Below are 27,679 nucleotides of genomic sequence, written 5' to 3'. Positions count from 1 at the left end.
AAACACTCCACCTCCAACAAACAAACGTGGGGATTTATACATGCTTTTCATTGATTTTGATACGTGCCTCTTACTGTGATGTGTGTTGGCTTGCTGGAGCTTCAGCAATGATTTTGTATGAATAAAATAAAATGATAAAATGCCTTATCCTTTGATCTTGAAGTGATGTAGCCCATGCAAGTGGTAAAAATATATTTTCCCCGCCTCATGGGCAGACAATATGCTCTTATTTTCCTTAGCAGGCCCTTCCACCTCTGCTGGGCAGGAAAAAGAAACTAGCATCCTGGGGGAGCAGACTGTCACCAGTATACAAGGAGGAAGAGAGAGTCAGGAATCAAGTGACACTGGACATTTTTGGCAAAGCCAATGAGCCGCTCTCTTATCAAAGGGAGAAGAAAGAAGGAAAGGAAAATAGAGAGAGGCTGACCAGCCTGAGACAAGTTTGGTAGCCCAGTTCCTGGAGCAAGAAAAGAGACTGAGGGAAGAAGACAGCATGCAGCAGCAGGAATTGTTTCAGAGATTGCTCAGTCTCATGGCAACCAAGCTCTATCTTCAGCTGCAGCACCAGCTCCATGCTCTGAGTCCACTCCCTATGCAGCCTTCTGGCAATTCTGGAGTTGGCACAGGCAATGAACATATACAGTCAATGAACATATACAGTCAAACGTACTCTGTATATTCCTCCACTCCTGTTCAACTGCAGCCCACACATGTGAAACCTACTAGAAGGGCCCAGGAGAACACCGCCACAGGGGACACACCAACACTGAAAATAGTCTGGTGGCAATGTATGTAGTTTGGCCATTTTGTCCTTTTTCCCCCCATCTGGTTTCTTAATATGCAGTTTTTATTTATCTTCTTTTACATCTTGACAGCAGATGGTCTGACTAAAAGATTTTTAAATTATGACTTATTTACTTACAAGTTTAAAATAGAGTGTTGAATTTTCAAACAAGGATGCAGAATCGGACTTCATTAAAATCAATACAAAAAACCTCATCACAATAATCCATAAGCTATGTGTTGAGGTAAATCAACAGTTTTTATAAAATGTAAAATTCATAAAAACTGTAAAAAGTCTATATTATGGCATTCCCATTCATCCATGTCACCCTGCAAACCCATTATGTAGGTGCAAAAAGCATCCCTGATTTCCTGCGTGTGTGTGGCTTCTGCCCCAGTAATGATAGGCTTAGTTTCTAGTTGCATGTACCATTGCAGCAATCCAGCAGTGCTTTGAGTCCACTCCTGTTGACGCACCTTTGGCCTCACATATATTGTGCATTACACAGCAATCAACAATAATGTAGATGGCATTGACAACATTGGCATCCAAATGGTTCTGGAGGTCCGTCCAAGAATCAGGTAGAACTCAATCTAGCAAAGATCCGGTCTCTCTTCAGTGTTTTGGGCCTGTTGATCAATGAGGACAAGTCAGTCTTATCCCCAGTTCAGAGGATAGAATTTATAGGGGCGATCTTGAATTCTACAGTCATCAGGGCTTTCCTACCTCAGTCCAGATAACATTACCCATTTCCACAGACCTAAAAGCCCATCCAATTACAACTTCAAGGAGCTGCCTCAGATTGCTGGGGCAAATGGCCTCCTGCATGTATGTGGTTTGGCATGCCAAACTTCATCTCTGAAAATTGCAGGGCTGGTTGAAGTCAGTGTACTCCCCAGCTTGTCTCCAATTAAACAGGCTCATTCAGGTGCCCACAGGAGTGCTAGCCTCCTTGAACAGGTGGATGGATCCAACCAACACATGTTCGGGAGTTCCCTTTGCCCCTCCCCTACCCACACTAACTGGTTACAGACATCTTCTCTAAGTTTGGGAGCTCACTTAGGGATAAACAATGGACTCATGGTCTATGGTCACAGCAAGATTTAGCTCTCCACATAAAGGAGTGGGAGTTGAGGGGTCTTCATCTGACCTGTTAGGCTTGTGTCTCTCACATCAAGGGACAGACTCTGCATGTCTCCATAGACAACACTGTGGTGACATTCTACATGGACAGACAGGGAGAGACCAAATCGGACAGTCTCTGTCAAGAGACAACACAGCTTTGGGAGTTTTGTATCACCAGTATGATTAACCTGAAAGCATCTCATCTTCCTGGGGTCCATAACAGCTTGACAGATCACTTGATCAGATCTTTCAGCAGAAATCATGAGTGGTCTCAGGCCAGATATCGAGACACTCATTTTTCTAACCTGGTGATTGGGAGTGGTCCTTCACATAGACTTGTTTGCTACTGTTTGGCACAACAGTAAACACCATATCTTCTGTTCAAGGGCAGGTCAGTCAGGGGTCTTTCTGATGGACATGGTCTGTCCAAAACAGCAGGAAAAATCTAGTGTGCCTATCTGCCATCTTCCATGGTGTTGGCCAAGCTCTCACAGAATGACGTTCACATGATCCACATAGCACCAGCTTGGCCTTGCCACCATTGGTTCTCTCCTCTATAGAGCCTCTTCATCAGGCCTCCTTTGATACTACCTCCAGAACATGAGCTCATCTCCCTTGACTACAGTCAACTCCTGCATCCCAACCCATTTGCTCTCCATCTTACCACTCGGGTGCGCCACAGTTAACACCTCAGGAGGCAGAGTGTTCAGGGAATGTACAAAACATCCTTTTGAATAGCAGAAAGCCTTTTACTAGACCCACTTACCTGTTGAGGTGGAAATAATTCTCCTTATGGTCACAGCAGAAAGGTATTCTCAAATCCAGTGTCAATTAGGTTCTTAAAGGGTCTGGACAAGTTATATCCCCAGGCGGCAGATCCTATTCCTCCCAGGGACTTGAATCTAGCATTAACAATGTTGACAGAACCACCTTTTGAACCGATGGCTACCTACTCCTCACTTCACCTATCCAATATTTTGGATATTATCCAAAGTAATATTTTTGGTATCTATTACCTCTGCAAGAAATGTGGTGTCATTGTGAGCATTGGTAGCTGACCCTCCTTACCCAGTCTGTTATAAAGGACAAAGTTTACTTATAACCACATCCAAGATGTGTGACTAAGTAATACTGGATTTCAACATCAATCAAGAGATTGACTTAGCAACTTTCTTTCCTAAGCCTCATTTTCTTAAGGATGATGAGAGACTCCATATCTTGGATGTCAGAAGAGTATTAGCTTTTTATGTAGATAGAACCACACTGTTAGGTCATCACCCCAACTGTTCAAAATAGTTGCAGACAAGATGAAAGGCCTTCAGTTTCAACAAAGATCTCATCATGGATTTCCTCTTGCATATGTATGTACTATGTGACACTGTCAAAGTCACCCCATCAAGCAAGGTAGCATGCTTGGCAAGAACTCAGGCAACTGCTGCAGCTTTTTTAGCTCAAGTGCATATAACAGACATTTGAAGGGCTGCAATTTGATCATTGGTACACACACTTACAACTCATTATGCCATATTTCAGCATTCCAGACAATGCCAACTTTGGTCAAGTAGTCCTTTCAGTTGTTATTCAGAGAGACTACAAATCTCACCTCTGGACTGAGCTGCTTGTGAGTCATCTGAAATGGAGAGGACATATGCAGTCACTCAGAAGAAGAAAAAAATTGTTACTAACCCGTTCTGTAACGGTTGTTCTTCTAGAGGTGTTGCACATATCCATTCCATGACCCACCTTCTTTTCCCTATATATCAGATTCAGTCCAGTAAGAAGGAACTGAGAGGAGTCGGGGCCAGCTCTGCCTGAAATACGATTGTGCAGCAGCACAAGGCTGTGGAGAGCACATACCATTCCGAGTGGTACTGATAAAGGAAAAAGTATCCAACATTGGTGCACTGGGCAAGCACACATCTAAAATAGGATGGACATGTGCAACACATCTTGAAGAACAACAGTTACAGAGCTGGTCAGTAATCTTTTTCCCTGGGATGAATGCATGCTACATGTCACCGAGTGGCTAAGCCCGATGTGTTGTGTTTTCTGGAGGGCATTGTTTCCTTCCCTGATTAAAACATACAAACAAAATTTCAAAACAAAAACAAAAAAAAAAACCCCAAAAAAACAAAAAACAGAACAAAAATACAGCCATGTTCCTTATTGGTATAGGCTTGTGTTTTTCCAAGCCTCTTATGTAATAATTGCTGCTTCCTTTGGATAATCTACTCTCCAGGAGTGATAATTCTGGTGGTATCTTTAGAAAAGGAGAAATTATTTACAAGAGAATATCTTCAGAGACATACAATTATAAAGAACATTTTTACACACCCACCACACCTCAGATTTGCAATTTTTAGGTAATAGATTAGTGGGCAAACTCAGAACACCTAGACGATCATGTATTCACTGCCTGCTCCTGATCTGGAATGTTGGAGACTTTTTATTATATATTTGCGTAATTAAGAGCTCCCTTGGAGCTTCTAATCCTGCTCTTAACAAGGGACAGGCTGGAATATTCTGTGGCCCCTGAAGTACCTTATGATTGAAGCATAGTTAGTAGGTCAAAGACCTGGAGCTGCCTACAAGGATAGGTCTACACTGCAGCTGGGAGCAAGCCTCCCTACCCGGGTAGACAGACTTGTGTTAGGTCAGCTCAAGTCAGCATACTAAAAATAGCAGTGTGGACATTGCAGCTCAGGTAGCAGGCCAGGGTCTTAAGCCCATCCCTATCCCTTGGTTTGAGCTCAGGTGACTAGCCCGAGCCTCAGCTGATGCCACAGTGTTGATACTGCTATTTTTGGCACGCTGACTCACCTCAAGCTAGTGTGAATCAGTCTACCCTGGCTGAGAGGCTCACTACTGCAGTGTAGACATAACCTTACAGCTTTGGAGTACCACAGCACTAAGCAGCTGTAACAATTACATTCTCTTCAGAGAAGCAAAGTTACAATTACTTTTTGTTTTCTCCTTATGCAAGAGAAAGAGTACTTGCAAGTATTATATTCAGATAAGACATGCAATGGAGCTCATCTTGTTTATAAAAAAGTTTCAAAGGCAGTTTTAAATCTGTTTCTCCACTTAAAACCAGATTAATTTATACTCCACCAGTATTCCATCCACAAGAGTTCAGTCATCATGTCAAACCCTGCAAAAGGGTCACCACCTCTCAGAGGACAGCCTAGGGGCCAGGGGTGACAATGCAGCAGCCCCACCTCAGTTTCCCAAAAATAATCCACAAAGGCTTTCTTATGACTAACACCCCTGCTTGGGGGGTTGATTTAATAATATCAACAGTTCAAAACAATCCTCGAAGTCCCAAAAATAAAGCCCATTATCACACAATACAAAAGTTCATACTCAGCTTTGGCATCTTCCGTCAGGCCTGGGGCAGTTTTTCAGTTTCAGTCTGCTCTTCAGCTAAAAAGGGCTGGGACAGGCTGCTGGATGGAATATATCCCTACTCTTCAAGCAGCTACTCTCAGGCCATCCTACCTAGAGTCCTTACCCGCAGCAGAGGTTCCAAAACTCTGAGTTGTCTTTTCTGTGTCTCAGAAACACTAGCAAGCAACGGCCCACTCTGTTGTTCTCCTAGCTTCCCTGGATCTCTTGCAGGAACTTCCTAATCCAGGCCTTTACTACAGTTCCTCTCTGCTTCCCTGGGCCTCTCCCTTATTTGCCCTAGGACTGATTGAATCACATGACCCATCTTCATTTTCTCCACCTGAAGAGACAAGTGAACAATGTCACAGGTGGGCTAGGTCTCCTTTTCCCTTAAAGGGCCAGCTACCCTGTGACAGACCTTTAAAAAAAAAAAAAACACAAGAGATTTTCTTACTAATAACCAGATTTTTTTAATTTGGAGGGGAGGGGATTATTTACCTTCCAGTTTTTGAGCCTTCTGGGGAAAGCTAGCCACAAGTGCATGTGATCATTTCAGGTTCAAAATTCAACCTTAAATTTATATGTGAAAATGCAAGCCTCCCTACTGGCTACTCAAAATGAGAATCCACTTGCCCTCACCTACTCCAACACCTTGACACTATCCTGTCTCTTCCTTTCCCAGCTCCATTCTTTTCTTGCCCATTCTCCTCCCCTATTCACATTCTCTCTCCATGCACTCCCATAGTCGTCTGTCTCCCAACTGCCCCACATTTCTCTTGTCCAATATCATACCCCTCACATTTTCCCACTCAGCCACCCCTCAGTGTCCCCTTGCACCTCTGCAGTCTTCCTCCTGCTCTACACATTCCTCTGTTCCTCTCACTCTCCCTCCCTGTGCCTCACATTATCTTGCACCCACTTTTACCTGCCCTTATGTCTGTCTCATGTAATCCCATTCTCCTGGATCCCCTCAGTTTCCCTCCCTGTACCCTAATTCCTCTGCATATGGATTCCCTTGGAGCCCCCTAAGTCATCTCCTGCTTCCATTCCTTGCACCCTCTCAATATCTCTCTCTGAACCTTGAGTCATCTCTCTCCAGCATACCACATACTTCTACACCCTCGCAGTCTCCTACTGCCATGTTTTCCTACATTATGTCTCCTCCTGCACCTTTTCAAACTCCTTCCTTTTCCATTGTCTCATCATGGTTTCCTGACCAGCCCCATAATATTACAGCAGCAGTCATCTTTCCTGAAGGCAGCGTGATTTCAGTCTCTCTGAAATAAATGAATGTTGGTGGCCATCTGTACTACTGGTAGCCTCACTTCCATGTGCAAAGACTGCAGGGAAATTGTGACTATCTGGAGTGAGGGCAGTGCATAAGCAATAACTTATATGGGAATGCAGACTGTGTATAAACTTCAAAATTTTATGTTTTGAGTGGGTTTCATTTTGATAGATTTAAACCAACTTTTCTCAATCAAGATGAAGATTCCAGAAGATAAGCTGTTTGACTTACAGCCCATTTCCAAAATAAAGAGAATATTGTAAATAAATAAATAAATAAATAAATAAATAAAAATGCTTAGTTGCAGAGAAAAAAAATGAAGATGATAAAACTGATCATAACTTTGAACATATTTTTAAATTTTGCTGATGGATGAATGTTGAGTAACTAGTCGTTCCTAGAGTTCTTTCTCAACCAGCTACTTTTATAGGATTTTTTATATTCAAATTTTCCTTAAACTGGTGACACAATGTCAGCTCAAGACCTTTTCACCCCAGATAAGACCATGCCATCCCCCTCAAAAGTTACCCCATGTATCCAGATTTCTGATATTTTGGAGAGTCACAGATGTCAGTGATATGCAAACATCAAATATTTTTACATTGCTGATTTCAGCAAGACTTTTCCAAGTTGACATTCACACAGGATGACCTAATTAGAACCTGGCTGGACTAAATTCCAAGATGAGCCTCACACCTGATTTGGCTGAAGAAGAAGGTGCTGCAAGGCAGAGTGAGCAAGGTTTGCAAATCATATAAATCAAGAGTAAGACTGAAAAGCCTTGCCTTCCAGATCAGCAAGCTACCCATGGGAAGACTGAATTTCCAGAATCTCCAGTACTGGCTACTTGGAGGAGAGGAAGTCGCAACATCAACAAAGAGGCCACCACAGCCTTTGCCCAGTCTCCCTGCACCCAGAGGAGGCCCACTAGCAAGAAGCACTGTGCTAGCAGAACATCACTGTCTGGCTCCTTGACTGAAGTTTCATTTCCTACTCCAGGACAGTTCAGAAAACTATGGGAGCTGAAAAGTTTGCAAATGCCTCCCTCTTTTATAATCATTATCTTATTTTTCCTTTTTCTATTTGAGCCTTTTGTTTTTCTTAACTGGGAGATGTCCCTGCCTATTTAAGGTTAGGGTGTGAAAGTGGAAGTTTGTCTGAGTGCATGTGTCTGTGAATACCAACAGAACCCTCACTAGGAAGGTGCTGAAAAGTAAAGTTCTCCTAATTTAAACAGCCCTAAATATTGTCATGTAAATAGTCACTAAAATGAGTACTGTGTCTAAAAGTTCTCGCAAACTTGAGGTTATCATCTATAATTTCTGGTAAATAAAAAAGTTGCCAAACTTCTGCTTATCAAGTGTGCTCTATTAAACTCTATCGTAGAATCATAGAATATCAGGGTTGGAAGGGACCTCAGGAGGTCATCTAGTCCAACCCCCCTGCTCAAAGAAGGACCAATTCCCAACTAAATCATCCCAGCCAGGGCTTTGTCAAGTCTGACCTTAAAAATCTCTAAGGAAGGAGATTCCACCACCTCCCTAGGTAACCCATTCCAGTGCTTCACCACCCTCCTAGGGAAAAAGTTTTTCCTAACATCCAACCTAAACCTCCCCCACTACAACCTGAAACCATTACTCCTTGTTCTGTCATCTGCTACCACTGAGAATGGTTTAGATCCATCCGCTTTGGAACCCCCTTTCAGGTAGTTGAAAGCAGCTATCAAATCCCCCCTCATTCTTCTCTTCTGCAGACTAAACAATCCCAGTTCCCTCAGCCTCTCCTCATAAGTCATGTGCTCCCTAATCATTTTTCTTGCCCTCCGCTGGACTCTTTCCAATTTTTCCACATCCTTCTTGTAGTGTGGGGCCCAAAACTGGACACAGTACTCCAGATGAGGCCTCACCAATGTCAAAAAGAGGGGAATGATCACGTCACTTGATCTGCTGGCAATGCCCCTACTTATACAGCCCAAAATGCCATTAGCCTTCTTGGCAACAAAGGCACACTGTTGGCTCATATCCAGCTTCTTGTCCACTATAACCCCTAGATCCTTTTCTGCAGAACTGCTGCCTAGCCATTCGGTCCCTAGTCTGTAGCAGTGCATGGGATTCTTCCGTCCTAAGTGCAGGACTCTGCACTTGAACCTCATCAGATTTCTTTTGGCCCAATCCTCTAATTTGTCTAGGTCCCTCTGTGTCCTATCTCTACCCTCCAGTGTATCTACCACTCCTCCCAGTTTAGTGTCATCTGCAAACTTGCTGAGGGTGCAGTCCACGCCACCCACCAGATCATTAATGAAGATATTGAACAAAACTGGCCCCAGGACTGACCCTTGAGGCACTCTACTTGATACTGGCTGCCAATTGGACATGGAGCCATTGATCACTACCCGTTGAGCCCGACAAGCTAGCCAGCTTTCTATCAATCTTATAGTCCATTAATTAAGTCTATACTACTTTAACTTGCTGGCAAGAATACTGTGGGAGACGGTATCAAAAGTTTTGCTAAAGTCAAGGAACAACATGTCCACTGCTTTCCCCCCATCCATAGAGCCAGTTATCTCGTCATAGAAGGCAATTAGGTTAGTCAGGCATGACTTGCCCTTGGTGAATCCATGCTGACTGTTCCTGATCACTTTCCTCTCCTCTAGGTGTTTCAGAATTGATTCCTTGAGGACCTGCTCCATGATTTTCCACATGTCTGTTAAGGGGAGAGGAAAGAGTTAGTCATCACATAAGAACTGTAGTCTAACAAGGAAGCTTTATAATTGGCTCTGAGGTTGTGGTTTAGATATTAGACAATAGTTTGGCTTCAGTATTAAAATACTTAACCATTCAAGCCCTAAATTGGATAGACTTTGACAACATTTTTAGTTGGGATTTATAGGCGACCTTTTTAGACTTATTCTTATAATTGAAAAGTCTTGATTATTTTTGGTATTCATTTGATTATTTAAATCTAATCCAATTTTGAGACTAATTTGTTTGATTTTAACCTGATGTGATAGTAGTTTTCTTTCCTTTTAAGTTTAGTTTATTATTAATAGCTTAGCTTTGGTGATATGTATATTTTATTTCAGTTTAATAAAAATGTATAAAAAGATAAACAGTCACATTTATTTCAATAAGCAATGTGGATCCAGAACCTTTGAAGACCTAGGTGGCTAGTAGATAGTCAGCATAGAAGACTGAGCAGCTCCACCTAATCAGTCTTTGGTTCTCTCTGGCTTCAATCCCATTTAAAGCAATATGAGATGGAGGCCATTTTTAATACAGGAAAATTTGTGAATTTGATGCCAGCAATTGTGATATTCTGGGAAAATTAAAAAAGAAACAATCCTCCAAAAATCATGAGTCATGAGATGAAATTATAAGAGTTGGTAATACTGCTCCAGAAATAGATGTAAAGCTAAGAAGAATATACATAATTAGTATGTCTTACTAAGCACTTTTTTTTACTAAACATCCATCCATCCATCCCCCCTTTTGGAGCTTAAGTATGAGCTCCACCTGAATTTGGAATCAAGCATATTTGGGGAGGATAATCGAATCTCACAGATCCTCAGTTAAACATTTTGGTTCACCTCAAAGATGCATTTCTAGATCTGAAAGCAGAATGATCCAAATATGGATGTATATTTCAGATAGTAGCATACTGTAGAAGGAACTTCTGTATTTTAACCAAGACCGTGCCACTGTTTTTAGCTCTGTCTTCACCAACGGAGAGGATATGTAGATCTGTAGATCTGCAGTTCTGTATTTTTTGAAGGATTGTGTAAAATTAGCAGTTCAAAAGTTAAACATGGAAACTGCCACATATACATGCTGTGAAACCACTTCACTATACACGTATTTGGCAATATACTATTCCCTGTCTACATGCACAATGAGAAATGAGAATGATGCCAATGAGAAATTCATGCGCAGATGGTATAAAGGCAGTATATCATCCTTTGTTTCAAGCCCTTATGCTGTATCTGGTTAATAAGAACAGTGCAGTTGAACATTATTAATGACAACATAGTGTGAATTCACAATGGCCCATTTTTATCAACTGTAATAATTAGCCTAAATTTTGTTTCTGTAATAGAAAAAGCTATTTGTAAAATCCAAATTTGATTCCTGAGTTATTCCAACACAAAAATGCAACTTACACTTTCCTCTTTTCTAGAACTTAAAAGTTATTGAAAAGTGACCAAACTATGTAATGAGGGGCAAAGGAGCAGCACTCCTGAATTCCATATCCTCCTGGGTGGCAATGCATGGGATTTTCATCCCCTCCATCCAAAAATGCAGAGGAGATGTTCTGGCCCAATCGGAGGTAATAGTTGAATATACTCTAAAAAAATTATTTTATTGGCTTAATGTAACTACTATTTTCCTCCTGCTCAGATAATGGGAGTGCTCCTGTTCCCATTTTTCCAACCATGTGGAATACATACCCTTTTGGCCACATGTTAAAGTTAAACTTCATATTTTATATTATGTAAAATTACATGGCACTGTATGTTATTAATCAAACTTTAAATATTTTTCAGACTGTTTATTAAACAGTTTTCCATCATCAAAAACTTATAAAACCACAACCTGAAGACACTCAAATGCCTTAAAGCTCTAGAGAACATTTCAAAGAGTAACCCTTTTGTAGAGTTGGCCAATGAACATTCAACTCTATTAACATAATGCAGCAGTTTTTATTTAAAAAGTTAGCAAGAAGCATTTTATGTAATTATTTTAAATCATGAGCCTAATAAAAAGTCATGTTAAAGTAGTTAAGATCAACACTGAGACACTTCTCATAACTTTTGAGATGAGTAAGCTGTAAGGAACATGTGTATTATTGATTTAAGAAATAATTTTGTATACCTACAGTAAATTAAACTGTCCCATTTGATGTATGCAGTGTTGTTGTAGCCATGTTGGTCCCAGGATATTAGAGAGACAAGGTGAGTGAAGTGATATATTTTTTTGGACAAGCTACTGTTGGAGACAGAGACAAGTTTTTGAGCTGAAGAAGAGCTCTGTGTAAGCTCGAAAGTTTGTCTCTCTCACCAACAGAAGTTGGTCCAATAAAAGATATTACCTCACCCACATTTGCTATAATCATTATCAAAGATCACAGTAAATGTACAGAAATTCAAATAGTGCCAATAGTTCTACATTTGAAAGGTTTCTTATGGATTTTTACACCTCCTAGAGCAACTTCTGATGACACAATAAAATAGGACTATATTATTAAAGCATATGAACAAAATATTTTAAATTGTTAGCTAAATATAATACAGCTCACCCATATTTCTTCATATGCTCATTCCAAAAATATGCAGTATTACAAAGGAACGTATATTACTTGTCATTTTCTTTCAATACAGCAAACTCATTGCAGGTATTACAGGATCTTGAACTGGGTAACAAAGATGCAGCAAATAAAAACTAGTGGGCCAGATGTGAAGATAAAGATTCTTAATATTATCAGTCATTCTAAATTGCAGTAGTTTGAAATGCCACTTCCACTTTTTATTTTAAAGTGACCTGAATGATCAAAGAGTATTAGATCAGACTCCTCACATCAGTGTTCCTAAGCCAAAAAGAGAAACTACAATTCTGGATCGGCTGTTGCTTCTCTACAGCTCAGCATTCTGAAAAGCTGCCATATATTTACATGTGTGTATATGTTTGTAACACTTTGCAAGGATGGGGAGAAAAATCAATTACAGAAAGTTTTATCCCTTCAGTTACACAATAATAAAAACCAACATGCAAAGGAAGAGATTGCTATCCCCCATGAAATTTTAATCTAAATATATCAGTTGTGATTATTTCTGCCAGACAGCAGAAACTAAAATATAAAATGCTGCTTTAAAAGCAGGGGTGGCTCTAGGAATTTCGCCGCCCCAAGCACAGCGGCACGCCACGGGGGGCGCTCTGCCGGTTGCCGGTCCCGCGGCTCTGGTGGACCTCCTGCAGATGTGCCTGCGGAGGGTCTGCTGGTCCCGTGGCTCCGGTGGACCTCCCGAAGGCATGCCTGCGGATGCTCCACCGGAGCCGCGGAACCAGCAGACCCTCCGCAGGCATGCCTGCGGGAGGTCCACTGGAGCTGCCTGCCGCCCTCCCGGCGACAGGCAGAGTGCCCCCCGTGGCATGCCACCCCAAGCACATGCTTGGCGCGCTGGGGTCTGGAGCCGGCCCTGTTTAAAGGCAGACCTTTCACTAAAGTTCTTAATGACCACACCAACAAACCAATGGGCTAGATCTCTGACCTTTACTTATGGGAGTAGTCCTACTGAAATCAATGGGCAGATCTTTATCTCTGTTATACTTGTGTAAATCTGTAGTATCACCACTGGAGTTAATAAGCATTACTTACATGAGTAAGAATTGCATGCTCAGCTGCTAAAAGTGATGGATGGAAAGAAAGTGTTCCATATGATATGTAACGATATATTCTTAAATCAATAATGTAGAAGGCCTAAAAAACTAGCATTTGGCTAAAAAGACACACACACCCCAAGAAAAATAATATGCCCACACTAGATGGCTATCTTTTATTAGTTTTCCATTCACTAAATCTTAAGACTACCACACACAGCTTACACACCCTTATTTTGTTCTAAGGCAGGGGTTCTTAAACTTGAGGTTAGAACCTTAAAAGTCATGCAGCTCTTTTTTTTGGATGCCATGCCATTTGCAACAAAATTACATTTAAAAAAATTTATAGTTTTTTTAGTACAAAGAGGACCCTCTGAATGTAAATAGATACAATAAGTAGGTTTATTGAATGTGTACCTTTAAGAAAAGTGCAGCTCCTGAAATGTGCAATATGAATGGATAAATTGTGTTTTCTACTTTAAAAAGGTGAAATGGTCAAGTTTGTACACATAGAATGTAAATGTGAAATCTAATGTGATATTGATCCTATGTGTAATCTGGAGTAAGTAATTTACACCGTGCCTCAGTTTCCCCATCTATAAAATGGAGATAATATTTCAGAGAGCTGTTGTGAGACTTTATTAACTGATGTGTATATAATGTGCTTTGAGCTTTTTCAGAAGGGAACTGCTGTGGAAGGGCAAGTTAATTATTATAATGAAATTAATTATTAGGAGTTTAAACAAAAACTGACAATATTTGTCACTCTAGAGTTTGTGTGCCTGTAACAATGCAGTTATCATGGTGATTATTCCTTATTCAAGTCAATGACCGAACCCTAAAACCCTGTGAAAATTTTCCACATGTTATCAGGCAGCCGCACTGCACATGTTATTCTTTATTTATTTATTTGGGGGTTTTTTTGCTGTGACTAAATATACTAGGTGCATTCCATTTTACAACACTTGGTGTTCAGTTGTACCAAATTGCTCTCTTTTACAGCTACATTTATTTCAAGAGTTTAACAGAAATATATTAAATGATAAAGCCTGAGATTACTAGCTACTCCTCTCAGTAAAGGGCTCTCCCTCATTTTTTTTGGCACTCCAGTATATAAGACTCTTATGGGAAAGCATGGGTCTGACTGTTGGGCCTTTGTTTTGGGATTATTTTATTTTGTTGAAATGACTGGGATTGTTAGATATTTTTAGCTTCCGCCTGCTACCATGGTGGGTATCAAGTGCTTTAGCTGCTATCAAATTAGCAGAATCCCATCCTTATTGGTATTTGCTCCTTGGAGGTGGAAAAAATACATGTTTTATAAAGCTTAAATTGGCTTTAGCAAACAAAACATCTGCTAGATTTGTGAATGACGTGATAGCAGGAGACAGCAGTGCTGGCCTCACCAATAAAAGTCACTGCAGTTAATGGAAGCTATTATGAAAGAATTCTGGCAAGAATTTTTTTTCAAACAGATTAAAAAAAAATTAAAGAAAAATATATTTGGTTGCTATGGCAACTGTGGTTTGAAAAATATTGTAACAAAAGGGGAGTCGCATATCGAACTACAAAACTGTTAATCTGACTGGATTTTCTTGAAGAGTAACTAATTTAAAGGGATTTCCCCCCTCCTGATCTAATCATACTTTGTGTCTGTGCGTGTGAGTGAGGGAGAGAGAGCAAGAGCGCTCAATTGCAAATAGTTTTCATTTGGAGAGGTTCACTTACAGAGCTTCAAAGCTCTTGGTATCATACCCTTCTCCTACCCCTCACAAGTTCCTATACATACTATCTTGGAATAATATCTAGGTTTATATGATTAGGTACTCTCACACATACAAATAAACATTGGCCCATGGATTCCACTGGCCAACGTAAGCACATGTTAAAGTAAATAAGGTGTGTTGTATTCCTAGTCTGCACTTTTGGCACACTGAAAACTGAGTATTTTGAAGGTTTTATTACTTCCCAGAAGATCCTAGTTTATTTGCAAATGTTTTATCTAGTTAATGAAATGGTTTTACTTTTGTGTAAACTGAAGAACAAACTGTTGCGTGATAAATATGGTTCCCAAATTATCACAATCGAGCATTAGTACTAAACAAAATGTGATTGTATACTTTTCCATATCGTCACAGTATTTAGTAATTGATGACTATTTAAACTCCTCTCACCCTTCCAAACATTGCTCATGTCTACTCTTGATCCTCCCCACATTTCAAAAGTTAATCACCGGATTGTAAATTTTAGTGTAGGCCCTAAACAGATATTTGGGCAGAGACACTTAAAAAGGTTGCCACCTAGGGATAGCAAACATTTGTGTCTTCTCCCCACTTAGAATTTATAATCGTTTTAGTCAATCCCATTAAAACAGGACTAAAATTCAAGTATAGATTGTGTTGAGCACTCTAAATAAGAGTACGCTCCAGGGAACTGAAAGCAGTGGAAACTAAAGTGTCATTTAAAGACCTAAAGTTATATCATTCTACAGAAGGAAACATCAGATGTTTACAGCATCAGTAATGTTATTCTCAACCCCAATTATGTAGCTCGGAGTAAAATTTGGCACTCCTTCTTAGGCTAGTTCAGATGGAGACAGCAAGTTACACATAACCACAAAAAAAGGACATTTTTGACAAGACATTTCACAAAAATAGTTCCATACAGGAGGAGTAGCTGTTTCGTGTTATCCACCGGGTAACAACAACAAATGCCAGATTTTGCCATCCTTATCCAAATAAAACTCCCATTGTCTTCGATGGGACTTTTACCTGGGTAAGGACGACAGGATTCAACTCTCAGTAATAAAGTAGGAGCATGATAGACATGACATCCCCTCCTGTCCATTCCACAAGCCTTGTCTGAAAAGCCTATTTTACTTCATTTTGCAAAAAGTGAAAACCAGCTAGTTCCCATCTGACTTCCTGACTCAATCTCATCTCGCAGTTAGGATCTGCTGACACACTACAGTATAAACAAAAATTACTAGGAGTACTTGTGGCATCTTAGAGACTAACAAATTTATTTGGGCATAAGCTTTCGTGGGCGAAAACCCACTTCATCTTCTGAATTTGGAAACTGAGTGCAAAGGGTGGAATTTCTCAAAAGCACCTAAGAACACATCTCACTAAAAGTCCATAGGACTCATGCTCCTAAATCACTTAGAAGTTTGAGAAATCCCACTCAAAGTGATCCTTTAAGGGGGAACCCACTGACCCCACCTGTCTTATGTTACATAATGTTCTATTGATTGTTTAAGTCTGAAATAGCCAGTGGGGAGACATTTATGTAAATGACCTGAAAGAAGGGTTGCACTGATAGAGAACAGAAAGAAGTTAACTATATTTGCTTTGGAAATATTATAAAGAGTTGACAATCAGCATTCATGCCTCAGTTCTGTCCAAAAAGGACCAATTCTCCCTCAATACTGTTTCAGCTAGGTTTGCAGCTGCAGTGGGAAATTCTTCAGTTCACTGCTTTCTTAAGCATATCAAACAAAAAAGATGATTTCCTGGATGGTCCCAGACCGAGTTCAGCTATGTAGAGAACTGAAACTGTTAGCGAACGCCTAAAAGCCCAGACATATTCAATATCTGGTGTAGCTGTAAATTATCACCTTTTCCAGGTCAGAAAGACCAAAATAATTTCCAGCTCTATTTTTCTAAAAGCCATTTTCATTTAATCTGTCCTTTGCAAATGGTAAATTTAATGAGAACTTCAGGCATAACTCAGACTAAAATGTTTTTTTAAAACCTTAGTGTATATTCAAATGTATTTCTGTAAGCAACAACCTGCCCTATTGAAACAGTTCTTGAGTACTGTTGAAATAATAGGTGTATTCGCAAAGGAAACCTGCTTTCTTTTAAAATGACCATATGCATTATTTCAGCTTCTTCTGATAAAAGCACATTTAATGCCAGGGCAAGATGCAATCAATCTTTTGTGTGGGAAGAAAGTGTTGTATTGCACCCGGACGCTTACGCACACCTAGCTGTTTCGATCTGTTAAGCAACCTGAAAGTTCAGCTGGGCTGCTGCTTGGCCTCTGTGGCTTTTTCTTTTTTCCTTTCCTCTCTCCCTACCCCTCCCCTTCCCGCCCTTCCCCCCTGTACAGAGACATTGAATTAGATTGAAGTGAATAGTTGACGTCCTCTGCAATTATACACACATTGAACTCTTTACAGTTGACTTAAGTTACTTTGAGTTGCATTGGTGTGGCCCTCCATATTGATTAAAAGCAGCATCTATTTACCTAAACAATAAATGTGGAGATTAGTAAAAGTTCACTTGATCACAATAAGAAGACTGATCATTACAGGGCAATGCAACCCAGATGTAATATAACTGCCTCAAGCAGCACTTTATGAAGGCATAGGCTGTTTTTTCGCAAGCGAGCATTCAAGTCTGGGTTTAGGCTTGAGCAAAGCACTTTAAGTCGCTGTACTTTTTGCACAGAGACAAAGTAAGGGAACGATAGGACCTGTCCGGAGAAGTTGGCACAGTAACCCTCCCGGGAGAGGTGTCCAGTACAAAGCTTTGGAGGAAAAGGAGAGAGAGAGAGCGAGGGGGGAAAAAAAAATTAAAGCTAAATGACTAAATGGACGGTGTGTGGAAAGCCTTTGAACAGGGCCTCCATGTCCTTTATTCTTCTTTCTCGTCTTCTCTAGAAGAAAGGACAACTTTAAGGTAAGCAGGACACTCTGCGGCTTCTGTGTGTTACGCTCTTGATGGTGTAGGCTCTGTAAGAAAGGGAAGAACCGAGTTTGGTATTTGTCAGACTCAGTAGAAACACTCCCTCTCTCATTATAGGATCTCCTATAGAGAAGGACAGTTCGCGTCGTCCTATTGCCTCTACTGCTCGGTTTACATGGTAGATGATGCATTTTACTAATCTTTTCTTAAATCAAGAAGAGAAGCCAGTTGATAACTAGATTGGTAAATAAATAGGCTTGAATCTCATATGAACAAATTGGAAAAACAGATTCTAAATTAATGGTATGCAGTCCCTGATTTAAAAAAAAAAGGCTCATATCTCTTGATGGGATTTGACACCCTGTCTCTTTGTACCGATGCTGTTGCACTGTGCTTACCTCCTCCTCTTTCTCATCCAATGATGTGATAAAGGGTTACTTTTGACAAGCTCTGAAGGGATTGCTAGCGATTAGAATGTAGAAAACAGACCAGACGGTAACTGGCACATGACAAATTAATGCTTAGAATCTCGTGCTAGTTAACATCGTCACTCCTGTGAGATGTTGGATTAAATGTCCAGCCGAAGGGTACATACATTGCAATTGCAATTCTTGTGCACACTCTAACAAATATTTCCACCAGTTACGTTGTCCCCAGCGGGGATAACTTGGGATATTTAAAAGAAGAGCTTAGTTAGTTTGTGTGGGTTTTTTCCTTCTTCCCAGTGTTTTAAATTCAAAGCACTTCATTCAGAGAACTGTGAAAACAACTCATCCAATCACGGTGTGATTAAAATATAAACATGTCCCCTTGCACTGAGTTCAGAAACTAGTTCCGTAAACCAGCTTCTGGTCGTTTCGACCTGAATGCAGGCAAAGCCTAACCAAAAGTGTGTTAGCAAGTGTGAAGTGGGTCAGTCCTTTCCCTCAGCCCCCTGGTTTGCAGGCTGTCAGAAACTGGAATGAATTTCCTTGTCGTGAGAAGTTCAATGTGTCTTGTGTTCAACTGCAAACAGACCCAGGCCTATGGGGGGAGGGGGCTGGGCTGGCTTTGATCGCCGCAGATATTTAGTCATTTCTTCGTTTTAGGTTAGTTGGAATATTTAGCCATTGTAGGGAACGCTGTGGCATAGCCCTTCCTTCATCTGGTTAGGTCTCAGCTCCTTTACCGTTTTAGAACTTCAATGGCTAATGGGTCTGTGTCCCCGCTGTAATTAAAAGGCTACAAAGCTACCCAAACACTTCGTTAAACAAACATGTAACCCAGTGCTTTTCTCGTTGCATTGCCTCTACACAGCAGATGAGGGGATTGCTTAGGAAGCAGTCAGGAATCTCTTTGTTTCCTTCTTTCAGGTACAAGGTGAATTAATCCGTTTGGAACCCAGCAAATCTCTTCCTCCCACCCACCAATTCTTCTAGCCTACGTCTCTTTACCAATAAAGAGAAAAACAGACAAAGCTCGAATACCTCTCAAGACGAACGAACCGAGCCTGTTTCTTTGCATGTAAGTTTTCTAAATAAATAGCTTTTCTTGTTTAAAGCTATGATGGATGGACTCACGGGGCCAGGTTGGTCTCTGGAACAGTACAATGGATGTAAGAAGGTTTTTTCTTCGCCATATAAATCATTCACATTGTTTAAGGTACATTGATCAATCTAATGGCTTGTAATAGGCTCCTAATTGCCACTAGGAAAGTACTGCAAGCTTGCATTTGAACGTGAAATGGTTCATGATCTCAGCTGAAATTCACCTTAAGCTTGAGATCCAATAATTATAGCACACATAGGAGCACAATGAATGGCTCTCCGTCTTTCGTAGTCCTAATACCAGGACAAGGGGAAAAGGAGAAAAGGGGAATATCGAGATGGGAGAGAGTCAGTGTATTTTTCCTGATCGAAATCAGCAATTCATTAATGGGCAAAACCTGCTGTAGGATGTATTGGTCTTTGTGGACTGAAGAGCACTTGGTAATGCCAGTCATCTTGCTTATTACATTCCCATATACCTATAGCTACAGCTAGTTTCCTTAGTCACAACCCAGCATACTGAGTCATACCTTGCCATAGATGTTAATAAAAAACTAGTCCAATATCAGAAGAACTGTACATGAAAAGATCAGAGATTAAAAAAAAATCTTCCCTTTTCACATGCACTATTTGAGCAAACGTGTCTAATGTCGCGTTTACCTACCTACCTGTGCAAATGCTTGCCCTCACATCTAATGAGCCCTACTAAAGGAAGAAGTGGAAGTTAAGAAATCTGAAAGTAATGATACCGCTGGTATTTAGGCTTGTATATTTAGAAAGCAAAACTAATAAACATGGCCAATCTTTCTCAACTTCGGAAATTTGGTAGCATTTTAAGTAATCAGAGCTTCTTCTTTAACCGACTTATATGCAAAAGGTAGCTATATGCTCTGTAAATATGGGTCCAATCGTTTGCTAATTCAATTCCCTTTACTTAGAAACCCATTAATTTCAATACAGATAGCGCTAAGAACGCTAGCATTGGCTGAGTTTCAAACCTGCTGCGGTTTGATCTTGTCACGTCTAATCTATATACCATAACAGTATTGTAAGGAATGTGAACCAAGAAGATAAAATCCTCATAAAATGTTTCTGAGGCTTTTCCTATCGATGCAGTAAACAAATCTATGAAGCTTGTTGAATAATCTTCCAATAATTGTAGTAATTAAAATCATCATACAGTCTACAGTCACCTTCCTTCCTTTGACACTGCAGTCTTCCCTTTAATTGTTAACGTGTCTTCGTTTGAGATAAACAGAACGGGGGGGGGGGTAAAATATATGGGTCAAATAAATTTCGAGGAAGAAAATTAGTTTTATAGGCAAATGTTTGGAGAGCACTTAAGAGACAAGGATTTTTTTCAATGTATCCTGCAGATTTCACAACTGCAGAGTATGTTTGTCTCCCGTTACCTCTAAATAGTGGCACCTTAAAGATAGAGGAAAGATTAAAGCTTCGTCCATCAATTGCTCCATCTTGGGGTCTTTATTTATCTGGGTAAGGGTGGGAGTGGGAGTGAGTTATGTAACAAATATAAAATGAAAGCTCAAGTACAAACTGTCGGAGAGTTCCATAATTTTCACTTAATTTCCATGATCTATTTGATCCCTGTGCTCATTCCCTTTTTATGAACTACAAAAGATGTTCTTCTAATCAAAAGCTGCACTTCATCTTTGCCCACGAATGAAAAACTCTACAGCAGAAATAATTCAGGGACTCAACAGGCACCATGGGCTCTCTCTATATAACCCCCCCCCCCTTTTTAATATCTACTCTTGCATAGAAATAGTGGGGAAGCCTTTTCTTAACTAAAGTTATTATTTTATCACCTGGTCCCCCTCGGCGCTGCTCTCATAATCAATAATGGAGTCTGTATCATGTAAATGGAAAGCATAATTGAAAGAGATGTTCCTATGGAAGCCCTGATGCTAAAAATGTCAGGATGCAATTATTTGTATAAGCGATGGGCATTTTTGCGGGTTTCCCCCCACACGTTTCTTGTTTGGCGGAGAATCTGATTGCTTCTCCTGAACTTGGAAAGGTTTACACCTTCCTCCCTCCCCGCCCCCCTAACATCAGTGTGTAAATTCCGTGTCCGTCCTAGGATTCCCGGGAAATTGTCCAGCAACCTCACATTTAACTGCTGTTAAATCGATGTATTTGGAAAATATTTGGCAGCTCTTTCCCAGAGCCCTGTTTGAACAGAAGAACCATTTCATCTGACGCTCTTGAATGTGAACCCATGAGCCTTCCAATCAGCTTTAATGAACGAATTGTTTCCCAGCTTTACCTCCTGAAGACAGCAACTTTAGTAGTCGCAGAGATCAAAAGATCTATGTTAAAGGGAAGGTGGGAAACAATATTTGTTCAAAGGAAGTGAACTGTTTCATTTAATTAGACCATTCTTCTTTATTAGTACTCACACTGAGACTTAAAAAAGATTTATGTTGATTTAGCCATAGTGTATTTATGATGTAAATATATTCCGAGATAAAAACGTCACGGATCAATTGTAAAGGACCCGGATACATAATTTAAAAAAATCAGTTTCAGTTTATATGAGGTTCTCACCCCACTTTCGCTTCTTAGTCAGATTTGTTTATGCAGAATCGACATTTAATAGTGCTAATTGCACTCCAGTTAAATTGCCCTGATTGCAGAAAGGGAAGCAATTTTCGTGCTCTCTGTCTGGGTTTGGAAGAAATTGTTTTATATTCACCTCTTTATAAAGAAGTGGAGATAAGGCACCGAGCCTTTGCACAAATTGCACTTATGGGCTGACTGGCAGCATTCAGGCGCTATAATAGAGCATTATTTGGCCGTTTTGAATAATGTAAAGCGTTTGCTGAAAGCTATTCTCCTGAAAATTGCTCTAACTTTTAAAAGGGTGGTGATTCACTCCAAACCAGGCCTTTGTTACATTGTCATTATCCCCCCAAATGTTTTAACAGTCAGCTCAACACTTTAGCATAACACATTGATCTTTGTTTAAAAACTAGATTTTTGGCGTATAAAAAAATCTGTCAGAAAATTCTTGACCCCCTAAAGATTTTAGGAGCGTTTCCTATTTCACTGCAATTCGTCTATTTTCTTAAGTGTGCCTTTTTAGTAGATTTCAGTTAATTTTGTTGTTATCAAATTGATTAAAATTGTATGTAACATCCAACCCATGCGTGTATAAAAAACAGGGAAACAATGTGACTGGATTTGGACACACAAAATGTGAAAAGGCCAGTGGTATTCAGGTGCCTTTACCCTCTGGGTTAAATGGCTGGGTTTTGAACATAATCCCTTTGCAGATTATTTTATTCATTACTTTGTCAGCTTTCCTTAAGGAGGGGGGGAAGCCTCGCCAGTTCTCCTCCCTGTGCTGCCCCGGGGTTGGTCAGAAACGCCTCGCTGCCACTGAACAATCCCCACTATTAGTAAATCAACGGCAGATCCTCGAAACAAACAGGAGCGCTGGCTCCTCCCGTAGGAAAGAGTCACCTGTTGGCCGATGGCTCCCGGGTGCCCCTGTCGGACTCCCAGTCTTTCCTGTGCTCCAGGGCTCCCTCCCAGCCCCCCCATCGCTTTTCAATCGCCTCCATCCGAGGAGCGCTACAGCCCCCCTGGGTAAAACTGCCGTTTATGATCTGCTCCAGGCAGACCTCTTGGAGACAGGGATTGCAATTCACTCGCTGGCTCTCTGTGTTCAGCGTAAGTCAACGTGCAAAGTATTAGGGGCAGAGCAGTATTTCCCCTGACTTCCACTATTTTAAATATTCACAGCGTCAAAAAGGCAAACACCCTTTGAAAATAGCCGTACATGTTTCAATGAAAGAAAATCTGCACTGACATCCCTGCCCGTTGTGGTACAGTTATTGCAGACTGGATCATGCTTACAATGTACAACAACGTGCTATCTTGTCTCGTTGGAACATTTAGAAATGAAATAAAGACAAGCGAAAAAGAACCTTAATCCAGCGTTTTCTCCACCTCGTCCTTTAACAATGTGTATTTTTGCATCTAGTGCTGGGGTTTATGCTGGATTACTGAAGCGGATTTGAGGAAAAGGAGAATATTACTGCAATCCAGAACAAGTAGCTAGGGTTGCCTGAATGCACTCAGATTTCTGGTTCAGAACTGTAACTAGCTGCACCCGGGAAGACAGAGAAAGAGGACACCGTAATAATCTCAGCGCTACAGATACAATCGCAATATTTAAAAAGTTGTCCGTCTACTGATCTTTCGCTACACAGTGCGGGTGAGTTCAATGCAATTACTTAAGAAGCTTCTAATAATTACAATCAAAGGGACTAGCCTGCAATACATTTAGGAGCCAAGGTTTGGACTTACATTTTCGCATATGCAGAGAGCAGGTAAAGTCTGTCGCTCACTGGGCGTGTGGAGTGTGCACAGTGCAGAGGCCACAGGCGAGTGCTGGGGAGGCTTATTCCAGGGGCGCCCTAGCACTGCTAGGAGAAAGCACGGTTGCTGCCATTAGCAGCTCAGTTTTCATGCCTTTCTATAAAGCTTGAAAAAATGTGCTCCAGGTTGCAAACTTGACATTCAAAGTCTTTAACCAGGGATTGTTATTATAAAAACCCTTCCTCTCCAGCAAAAAAATAAAATAAATCGCTCATCGGGCTTGTTTTGGCAGTTATCTGAATATAAAAAAAGATACGTGTCAGTTTAATATTCGTTTTTTGGGGGGGATATGTAACTAAAAAGCCTCATGTTCTTTCCCCAAAGAAACTAGCAAATATATGTTGCGTCAACATGACGAATCACTTAGTACTTTGACAAAAATATAGAGGAGTAAAATACAGATTGGAATGTGGTTACTGTTCTCGGATAGAAATTTGTATAATCACTTTTGGGCATGTATGATGTGCATTGTCTGTGCCTCACCTGCCCAATTTACCTGATGGGCCAGATTCTAGAATGACAGTGAAAGGAAGGGCCTGTTGAGCAAATAAACCCTCTTTTTACAAGAAACAGAAATACATATTTCCTGGATCCAGCTAGTATGTTGGATTGGCTAAGTAATTATGGAGAACATATAATACAGTCGAATAATTTGAATCTATGGTTAAGCTGACAAAATTCAAAGTGAATGCTGACATCCAACCCCTACCCTTTGTGGCTTTCCCCCCTTTTCCCACAACCCGTTAGTTACGGAGGAAGTGTCAGCCCTAACTTGGAATTTCCTGGCTTTTGTTGGTTTATGTCACAACCTTAAGGATATTTAAACCCAGGTTTTTTTAAGTTAATTACAGTATAATTTCTTTAGTCCAAAGCACGGAGTTTATCCCTGTGCCTTTGACTGGCACGCGCCCCGAGCCCTGGTTCTTGCACCTCCAAGTGTCTGATTGGCTGTAGGGCAGCTCCTGCCTGCTCTTTCTGCGCCCTCATTGGGTGAGAGACCCAACCAGCGGTACTTCAAAGCAGGCGCTCCCCACACTTAGGCTGAGTTTAGCCCTCCAGAGCCAGGAGTGTACTTAGTGCAACTGGAGTAAAGCGGGGAGCTAGGAGGAAACTGAGCAATCTCTCCGGGCTGAGCGCAAGGCAGAGCCCCCCATTCGATCCCATCACCCAGCCAAGGGACGTGCTATGGCTACGTCTATACTTGGGGTAAGTCAGAGAAACATCTCTATACAAACGGCACGTTTTTCGTTGTGGTTTCTCGGGGGCAGGTTTGTTACCCTGAAAGACTGTTGCTGTTGTACTGCAGGTTCTCGTTATATAAATGACGATGTGCTGCAACTGAAGGACAAACTCGATTAATGTATCGGGGGCGTGGGGGGCTGATTTTCAATCGTACCGTTCACATGCAAGACGACTTTAGTATCAAGTTTATTTTGTTGTGCAAGAAATTACTTTTTTTTTTTAATAAACTCGGAGGGTTATGCCTAATTGGAATGGATTTTCTCGAACCAGCCTGGTGCGTGATGCTTGCACCAAAGCCATGTAGCAATATAATTGTTTATGTTTCTGCCGGCTCATTTTGTAAGCTCTAACCCTTGTGCCTTTAGAGCACATAGTTTTTTCGTTTCCCTGGGGATTTTTGCCTTTACAGTCGCACGTTGAAAGAGGAAAGCATTGCCATAAAGTCTCAAGCCGCTACAGAACTCTTAAGAAATGACGTCTGTGCCATTTTAGAACATCACTGTCGGTCGTCCCCATTATGACTATGGAGAAGTGTATCATTAAATTAAATCGGTTTGTAGCGTTTATTCAAGCACTATAGGTCCCTGAAAACAAGATAGAAATTGTATCAAGTTGGGCAGGGTGGCGTTTTCATCCAAAACGAAAGGCTACTTTTGCAGTGTTACTTTTCGGGCAGAGAGTATTTAGCCACGTTGCTGTGTTTGCGTGTGCGCCTCTCCTGGGCTCTCCGAGGCTCACGGGCTTGCTTTGTGTCTCCCTTAGGAAGAGCCAAGATTTGGAACAACTCCCCTGGCCATGCTGGCTGCGACCTGCAATAAGATCGGGAACACCAGCCCTCTGACCACTTTACCCGAGTCCAGCGCCTTCGCCAAGGGAGGCTTTCACCCCTGGAAACGCTCCACCTCCAGCTGTAACCTGGGCTCCAGTCTCTCGGGCTTCACGGTGGCCACTAGCCGGGGCTCCAGCGGACTGGCCAGCGGCACGGGCACAGCCAACAGTGCCTTCTGCCTGGCCTCCACCTCGCCCACCTCCTCGGCCTTCAGCAGCGACTACAGCGGCCTCTTCTCCAACTCGGCGGCGGCGGGCGTGTCCCCGCAGGAGCCCGGCGGCCAGTCGGCCTTCATCTCCAAAGTGCACAGCTCTGCGGCCGAGAGCCTGTACCCGCGGGTGGGCATGGCGCACCCCTACGAATCGTGGTACAAGTCGGGCTTCCACTCCACCCTGGCCGCGGGGGAGGTGGCCAACGGGGCGGCCTCTTCGTGGTGGGACGTGCACACCAACCCGGGCTCCTGGCTGGAGGTGCAGAACCCCGCCGGGGGGCTCCAGAGCTCGCTGCACTCGGGCGCCCCCCAGGCCTCGCTGCACTCCCAGCTGGGCACCTACAACCCCGACTTCAGCTCGCTCACCCACTCCGCCTTCAGCTCCACGGGCCTGGGCTCCACGGCCGCCTCGCATCTGCTCTCCACCAGCCAGCACCTGCTGACCCAGGAGGGCTTCAAGCCCGTGCTGCCCTCCTACACGGACTCCAGCGCGGCGGTGGCCGCAGCCAGCGCCATGATCACGGGCGCCGCGGCCGCCGCAGCCGGGGGAGGCTCAGCCCGCTCCGCCCGCAGGTACTCGGGCCGGGCCACCTGCGACTGCCCCAACTGCCAGGAGGCGGAGAGGCTGGGGCCGGCCGGGGCCAGCCTGCGGCGCAAGGGGCTGCACAGCTGCCACATCCCGGGCTGCGGCAAGGTCTACGGCAAGACCTCGCACCTGAAGGCGCATCTGCGCTGGCACACGGGCGAGCGGCCCTTCGTCTGCAACTGGCTCTTCTGCGGGAAGCGCTTCACGCGCTCGGACGAGCTGCAGCGGCACCTGCGGACTCACACGGGCGAGAAGCGCTTCGCCTGCCCCGTGTGCAACAAGCGCTTCATGCGCAGCGACCACCTGAGCAAACACATTAAAACGCACAACGGGGGCGGCGGGGGCAAAAAGGGCAGCGACAGCGACACGGACGCCAGCAACCTGGAGACCCCCCGCTCTGAGTCCCCCGACCTCATCCTGCACGAGGGGGTGACCGCTGCCCGGGGAGGCGGCGGCAAGGAATCCACCGCGGGGCCAAACGACTCGTAGGGAGCCCGGTCGGAACAGCCGCCCTCTTCCCCTGCAAAGCCCAGGCCGGGGAGAGGCAAAGGAGCCGCCCCCCCACACTGCGCTCAGACTGCAGGAGCGACTGGACTAAAGCGCAGGGTCCAGGGCCAAGCCCCAGAGACACAGCCCAACCCCTCAGCCCCGCAGGACACTGACACTGACCCAGCTTCCTGATGCAGAGCAATAGCGAGACCCAAGCCCGCACAGACTGAGCAGTGGAAACCAACGGGACCTAAAACCGCCCTTGGTGTGGATTACTAGTCTCTAGCTACAGAAGGTCCTGCCTGACGAAATCTAGTTACAGTGACGCTTTTTTTATTTAAAAAAAAAAACCATCCTAAAAGAGGCTTAAGGTGAGACATTAAAGTGGAAGTCTGAGACAGTTCCTCTGTAGTCCATAAACATCTGTATAAATAGGGTTCAAAAAAGATTGTGTTCTTATTTTTCTTGTAAGCGTTGATTCTCATAGGGGGTTTATTTTTGTCTCTCTTTTGTCCTTTTTGGTGAATTCCTGAAATTCAGGAAGTTTTTTTTTTTTAAATTTCTGATGCACTTTGTGGAAGTCGGTATATATGTAAAAGCTATTTAAAATGTTGAGTTAACATTTCACTCAAACACACGTAAGTTAAGGTCATTTAAAGAAATTAAATGCGTTTATCTGTATGAAAAAAATCTTGACTTAATATTTTCATTTTGGTATTATTAAAGGATTCTGAACACTA

At 42.3% G+C, this 27,679-nt stretch overlaps 1 protein-coding gene and 1 long non-coding RNA gene across 7 annotated transcripts in view; one reads left to right on the top strand and one right to left on the bottom strand.

The window, feature by feature from the left end:
• LOC120375168 lies at positions 1-5,551 on the bottom strand. The gene is made up of 3 exons (XR_005586479.1): positions 5,421-5,551; positions 3,421-3,539; positions 1-1,413 (listed from the first exon to the last, which is right to left on the bottom strand). It is a non-coding gene; the product is annotated as an uncharacterized LOC120375168 (long non-coding RNA).
• Positions 1-27,679, top strand: part of SP9 (Sp9 transcription factor) — a 50,572-nt gene extending 22,893 nt beyond the window's left edge. For 2 of the 6 annotated variants that reach the window (XM_039495895.1, XM_039495897.1), the window contains 3 exons: positions 18,999-19,149; positions 23,185-23,418; positions 25,587-27,679. In XM_039495895.1, coding sequence (XP_039351829.1) covers positions 25,620-26,939 — 1,320 coding nt within the window. In that variant the 5' untranslated portion in view covers positions 18,999-19,149; positions 23,185-23,418; positions 25,587-25,619 and the 3' untranslated portion in view covers positions 26,940-27,679. Of the gene's footprint in view, positions 1-10,757; positions 10,908-17,244; positions 17,641-18,998; positions 19,150-23,184; positions 23,419-24,620; positions 24,789-25,586 lie in introns of those variants that run through there. The other 4 variants (XM_039495898.1, XM_039495894.1, XM_039495899.1 and 1 more) reach the window with 4 other exon arrangements.

This window comes from Mauremys reevesii, linkage group 11 (genome assembly GCF_016161935.1).
Source record: "Mauremys reevesii isolate NIE-2019 linkage group 11, ASM1616193v1, whole genome shotgun sequence".
Taxonomy (NCBI): domain Eukaryota; kingdom Metazoa; phylum Chordata; order Testudines; family Geoemydidae; genus Mauremys; species Mauremys reevesii.
This window is presented reverse-complemented; position numbering and strand designations above follow the sequence as displayed.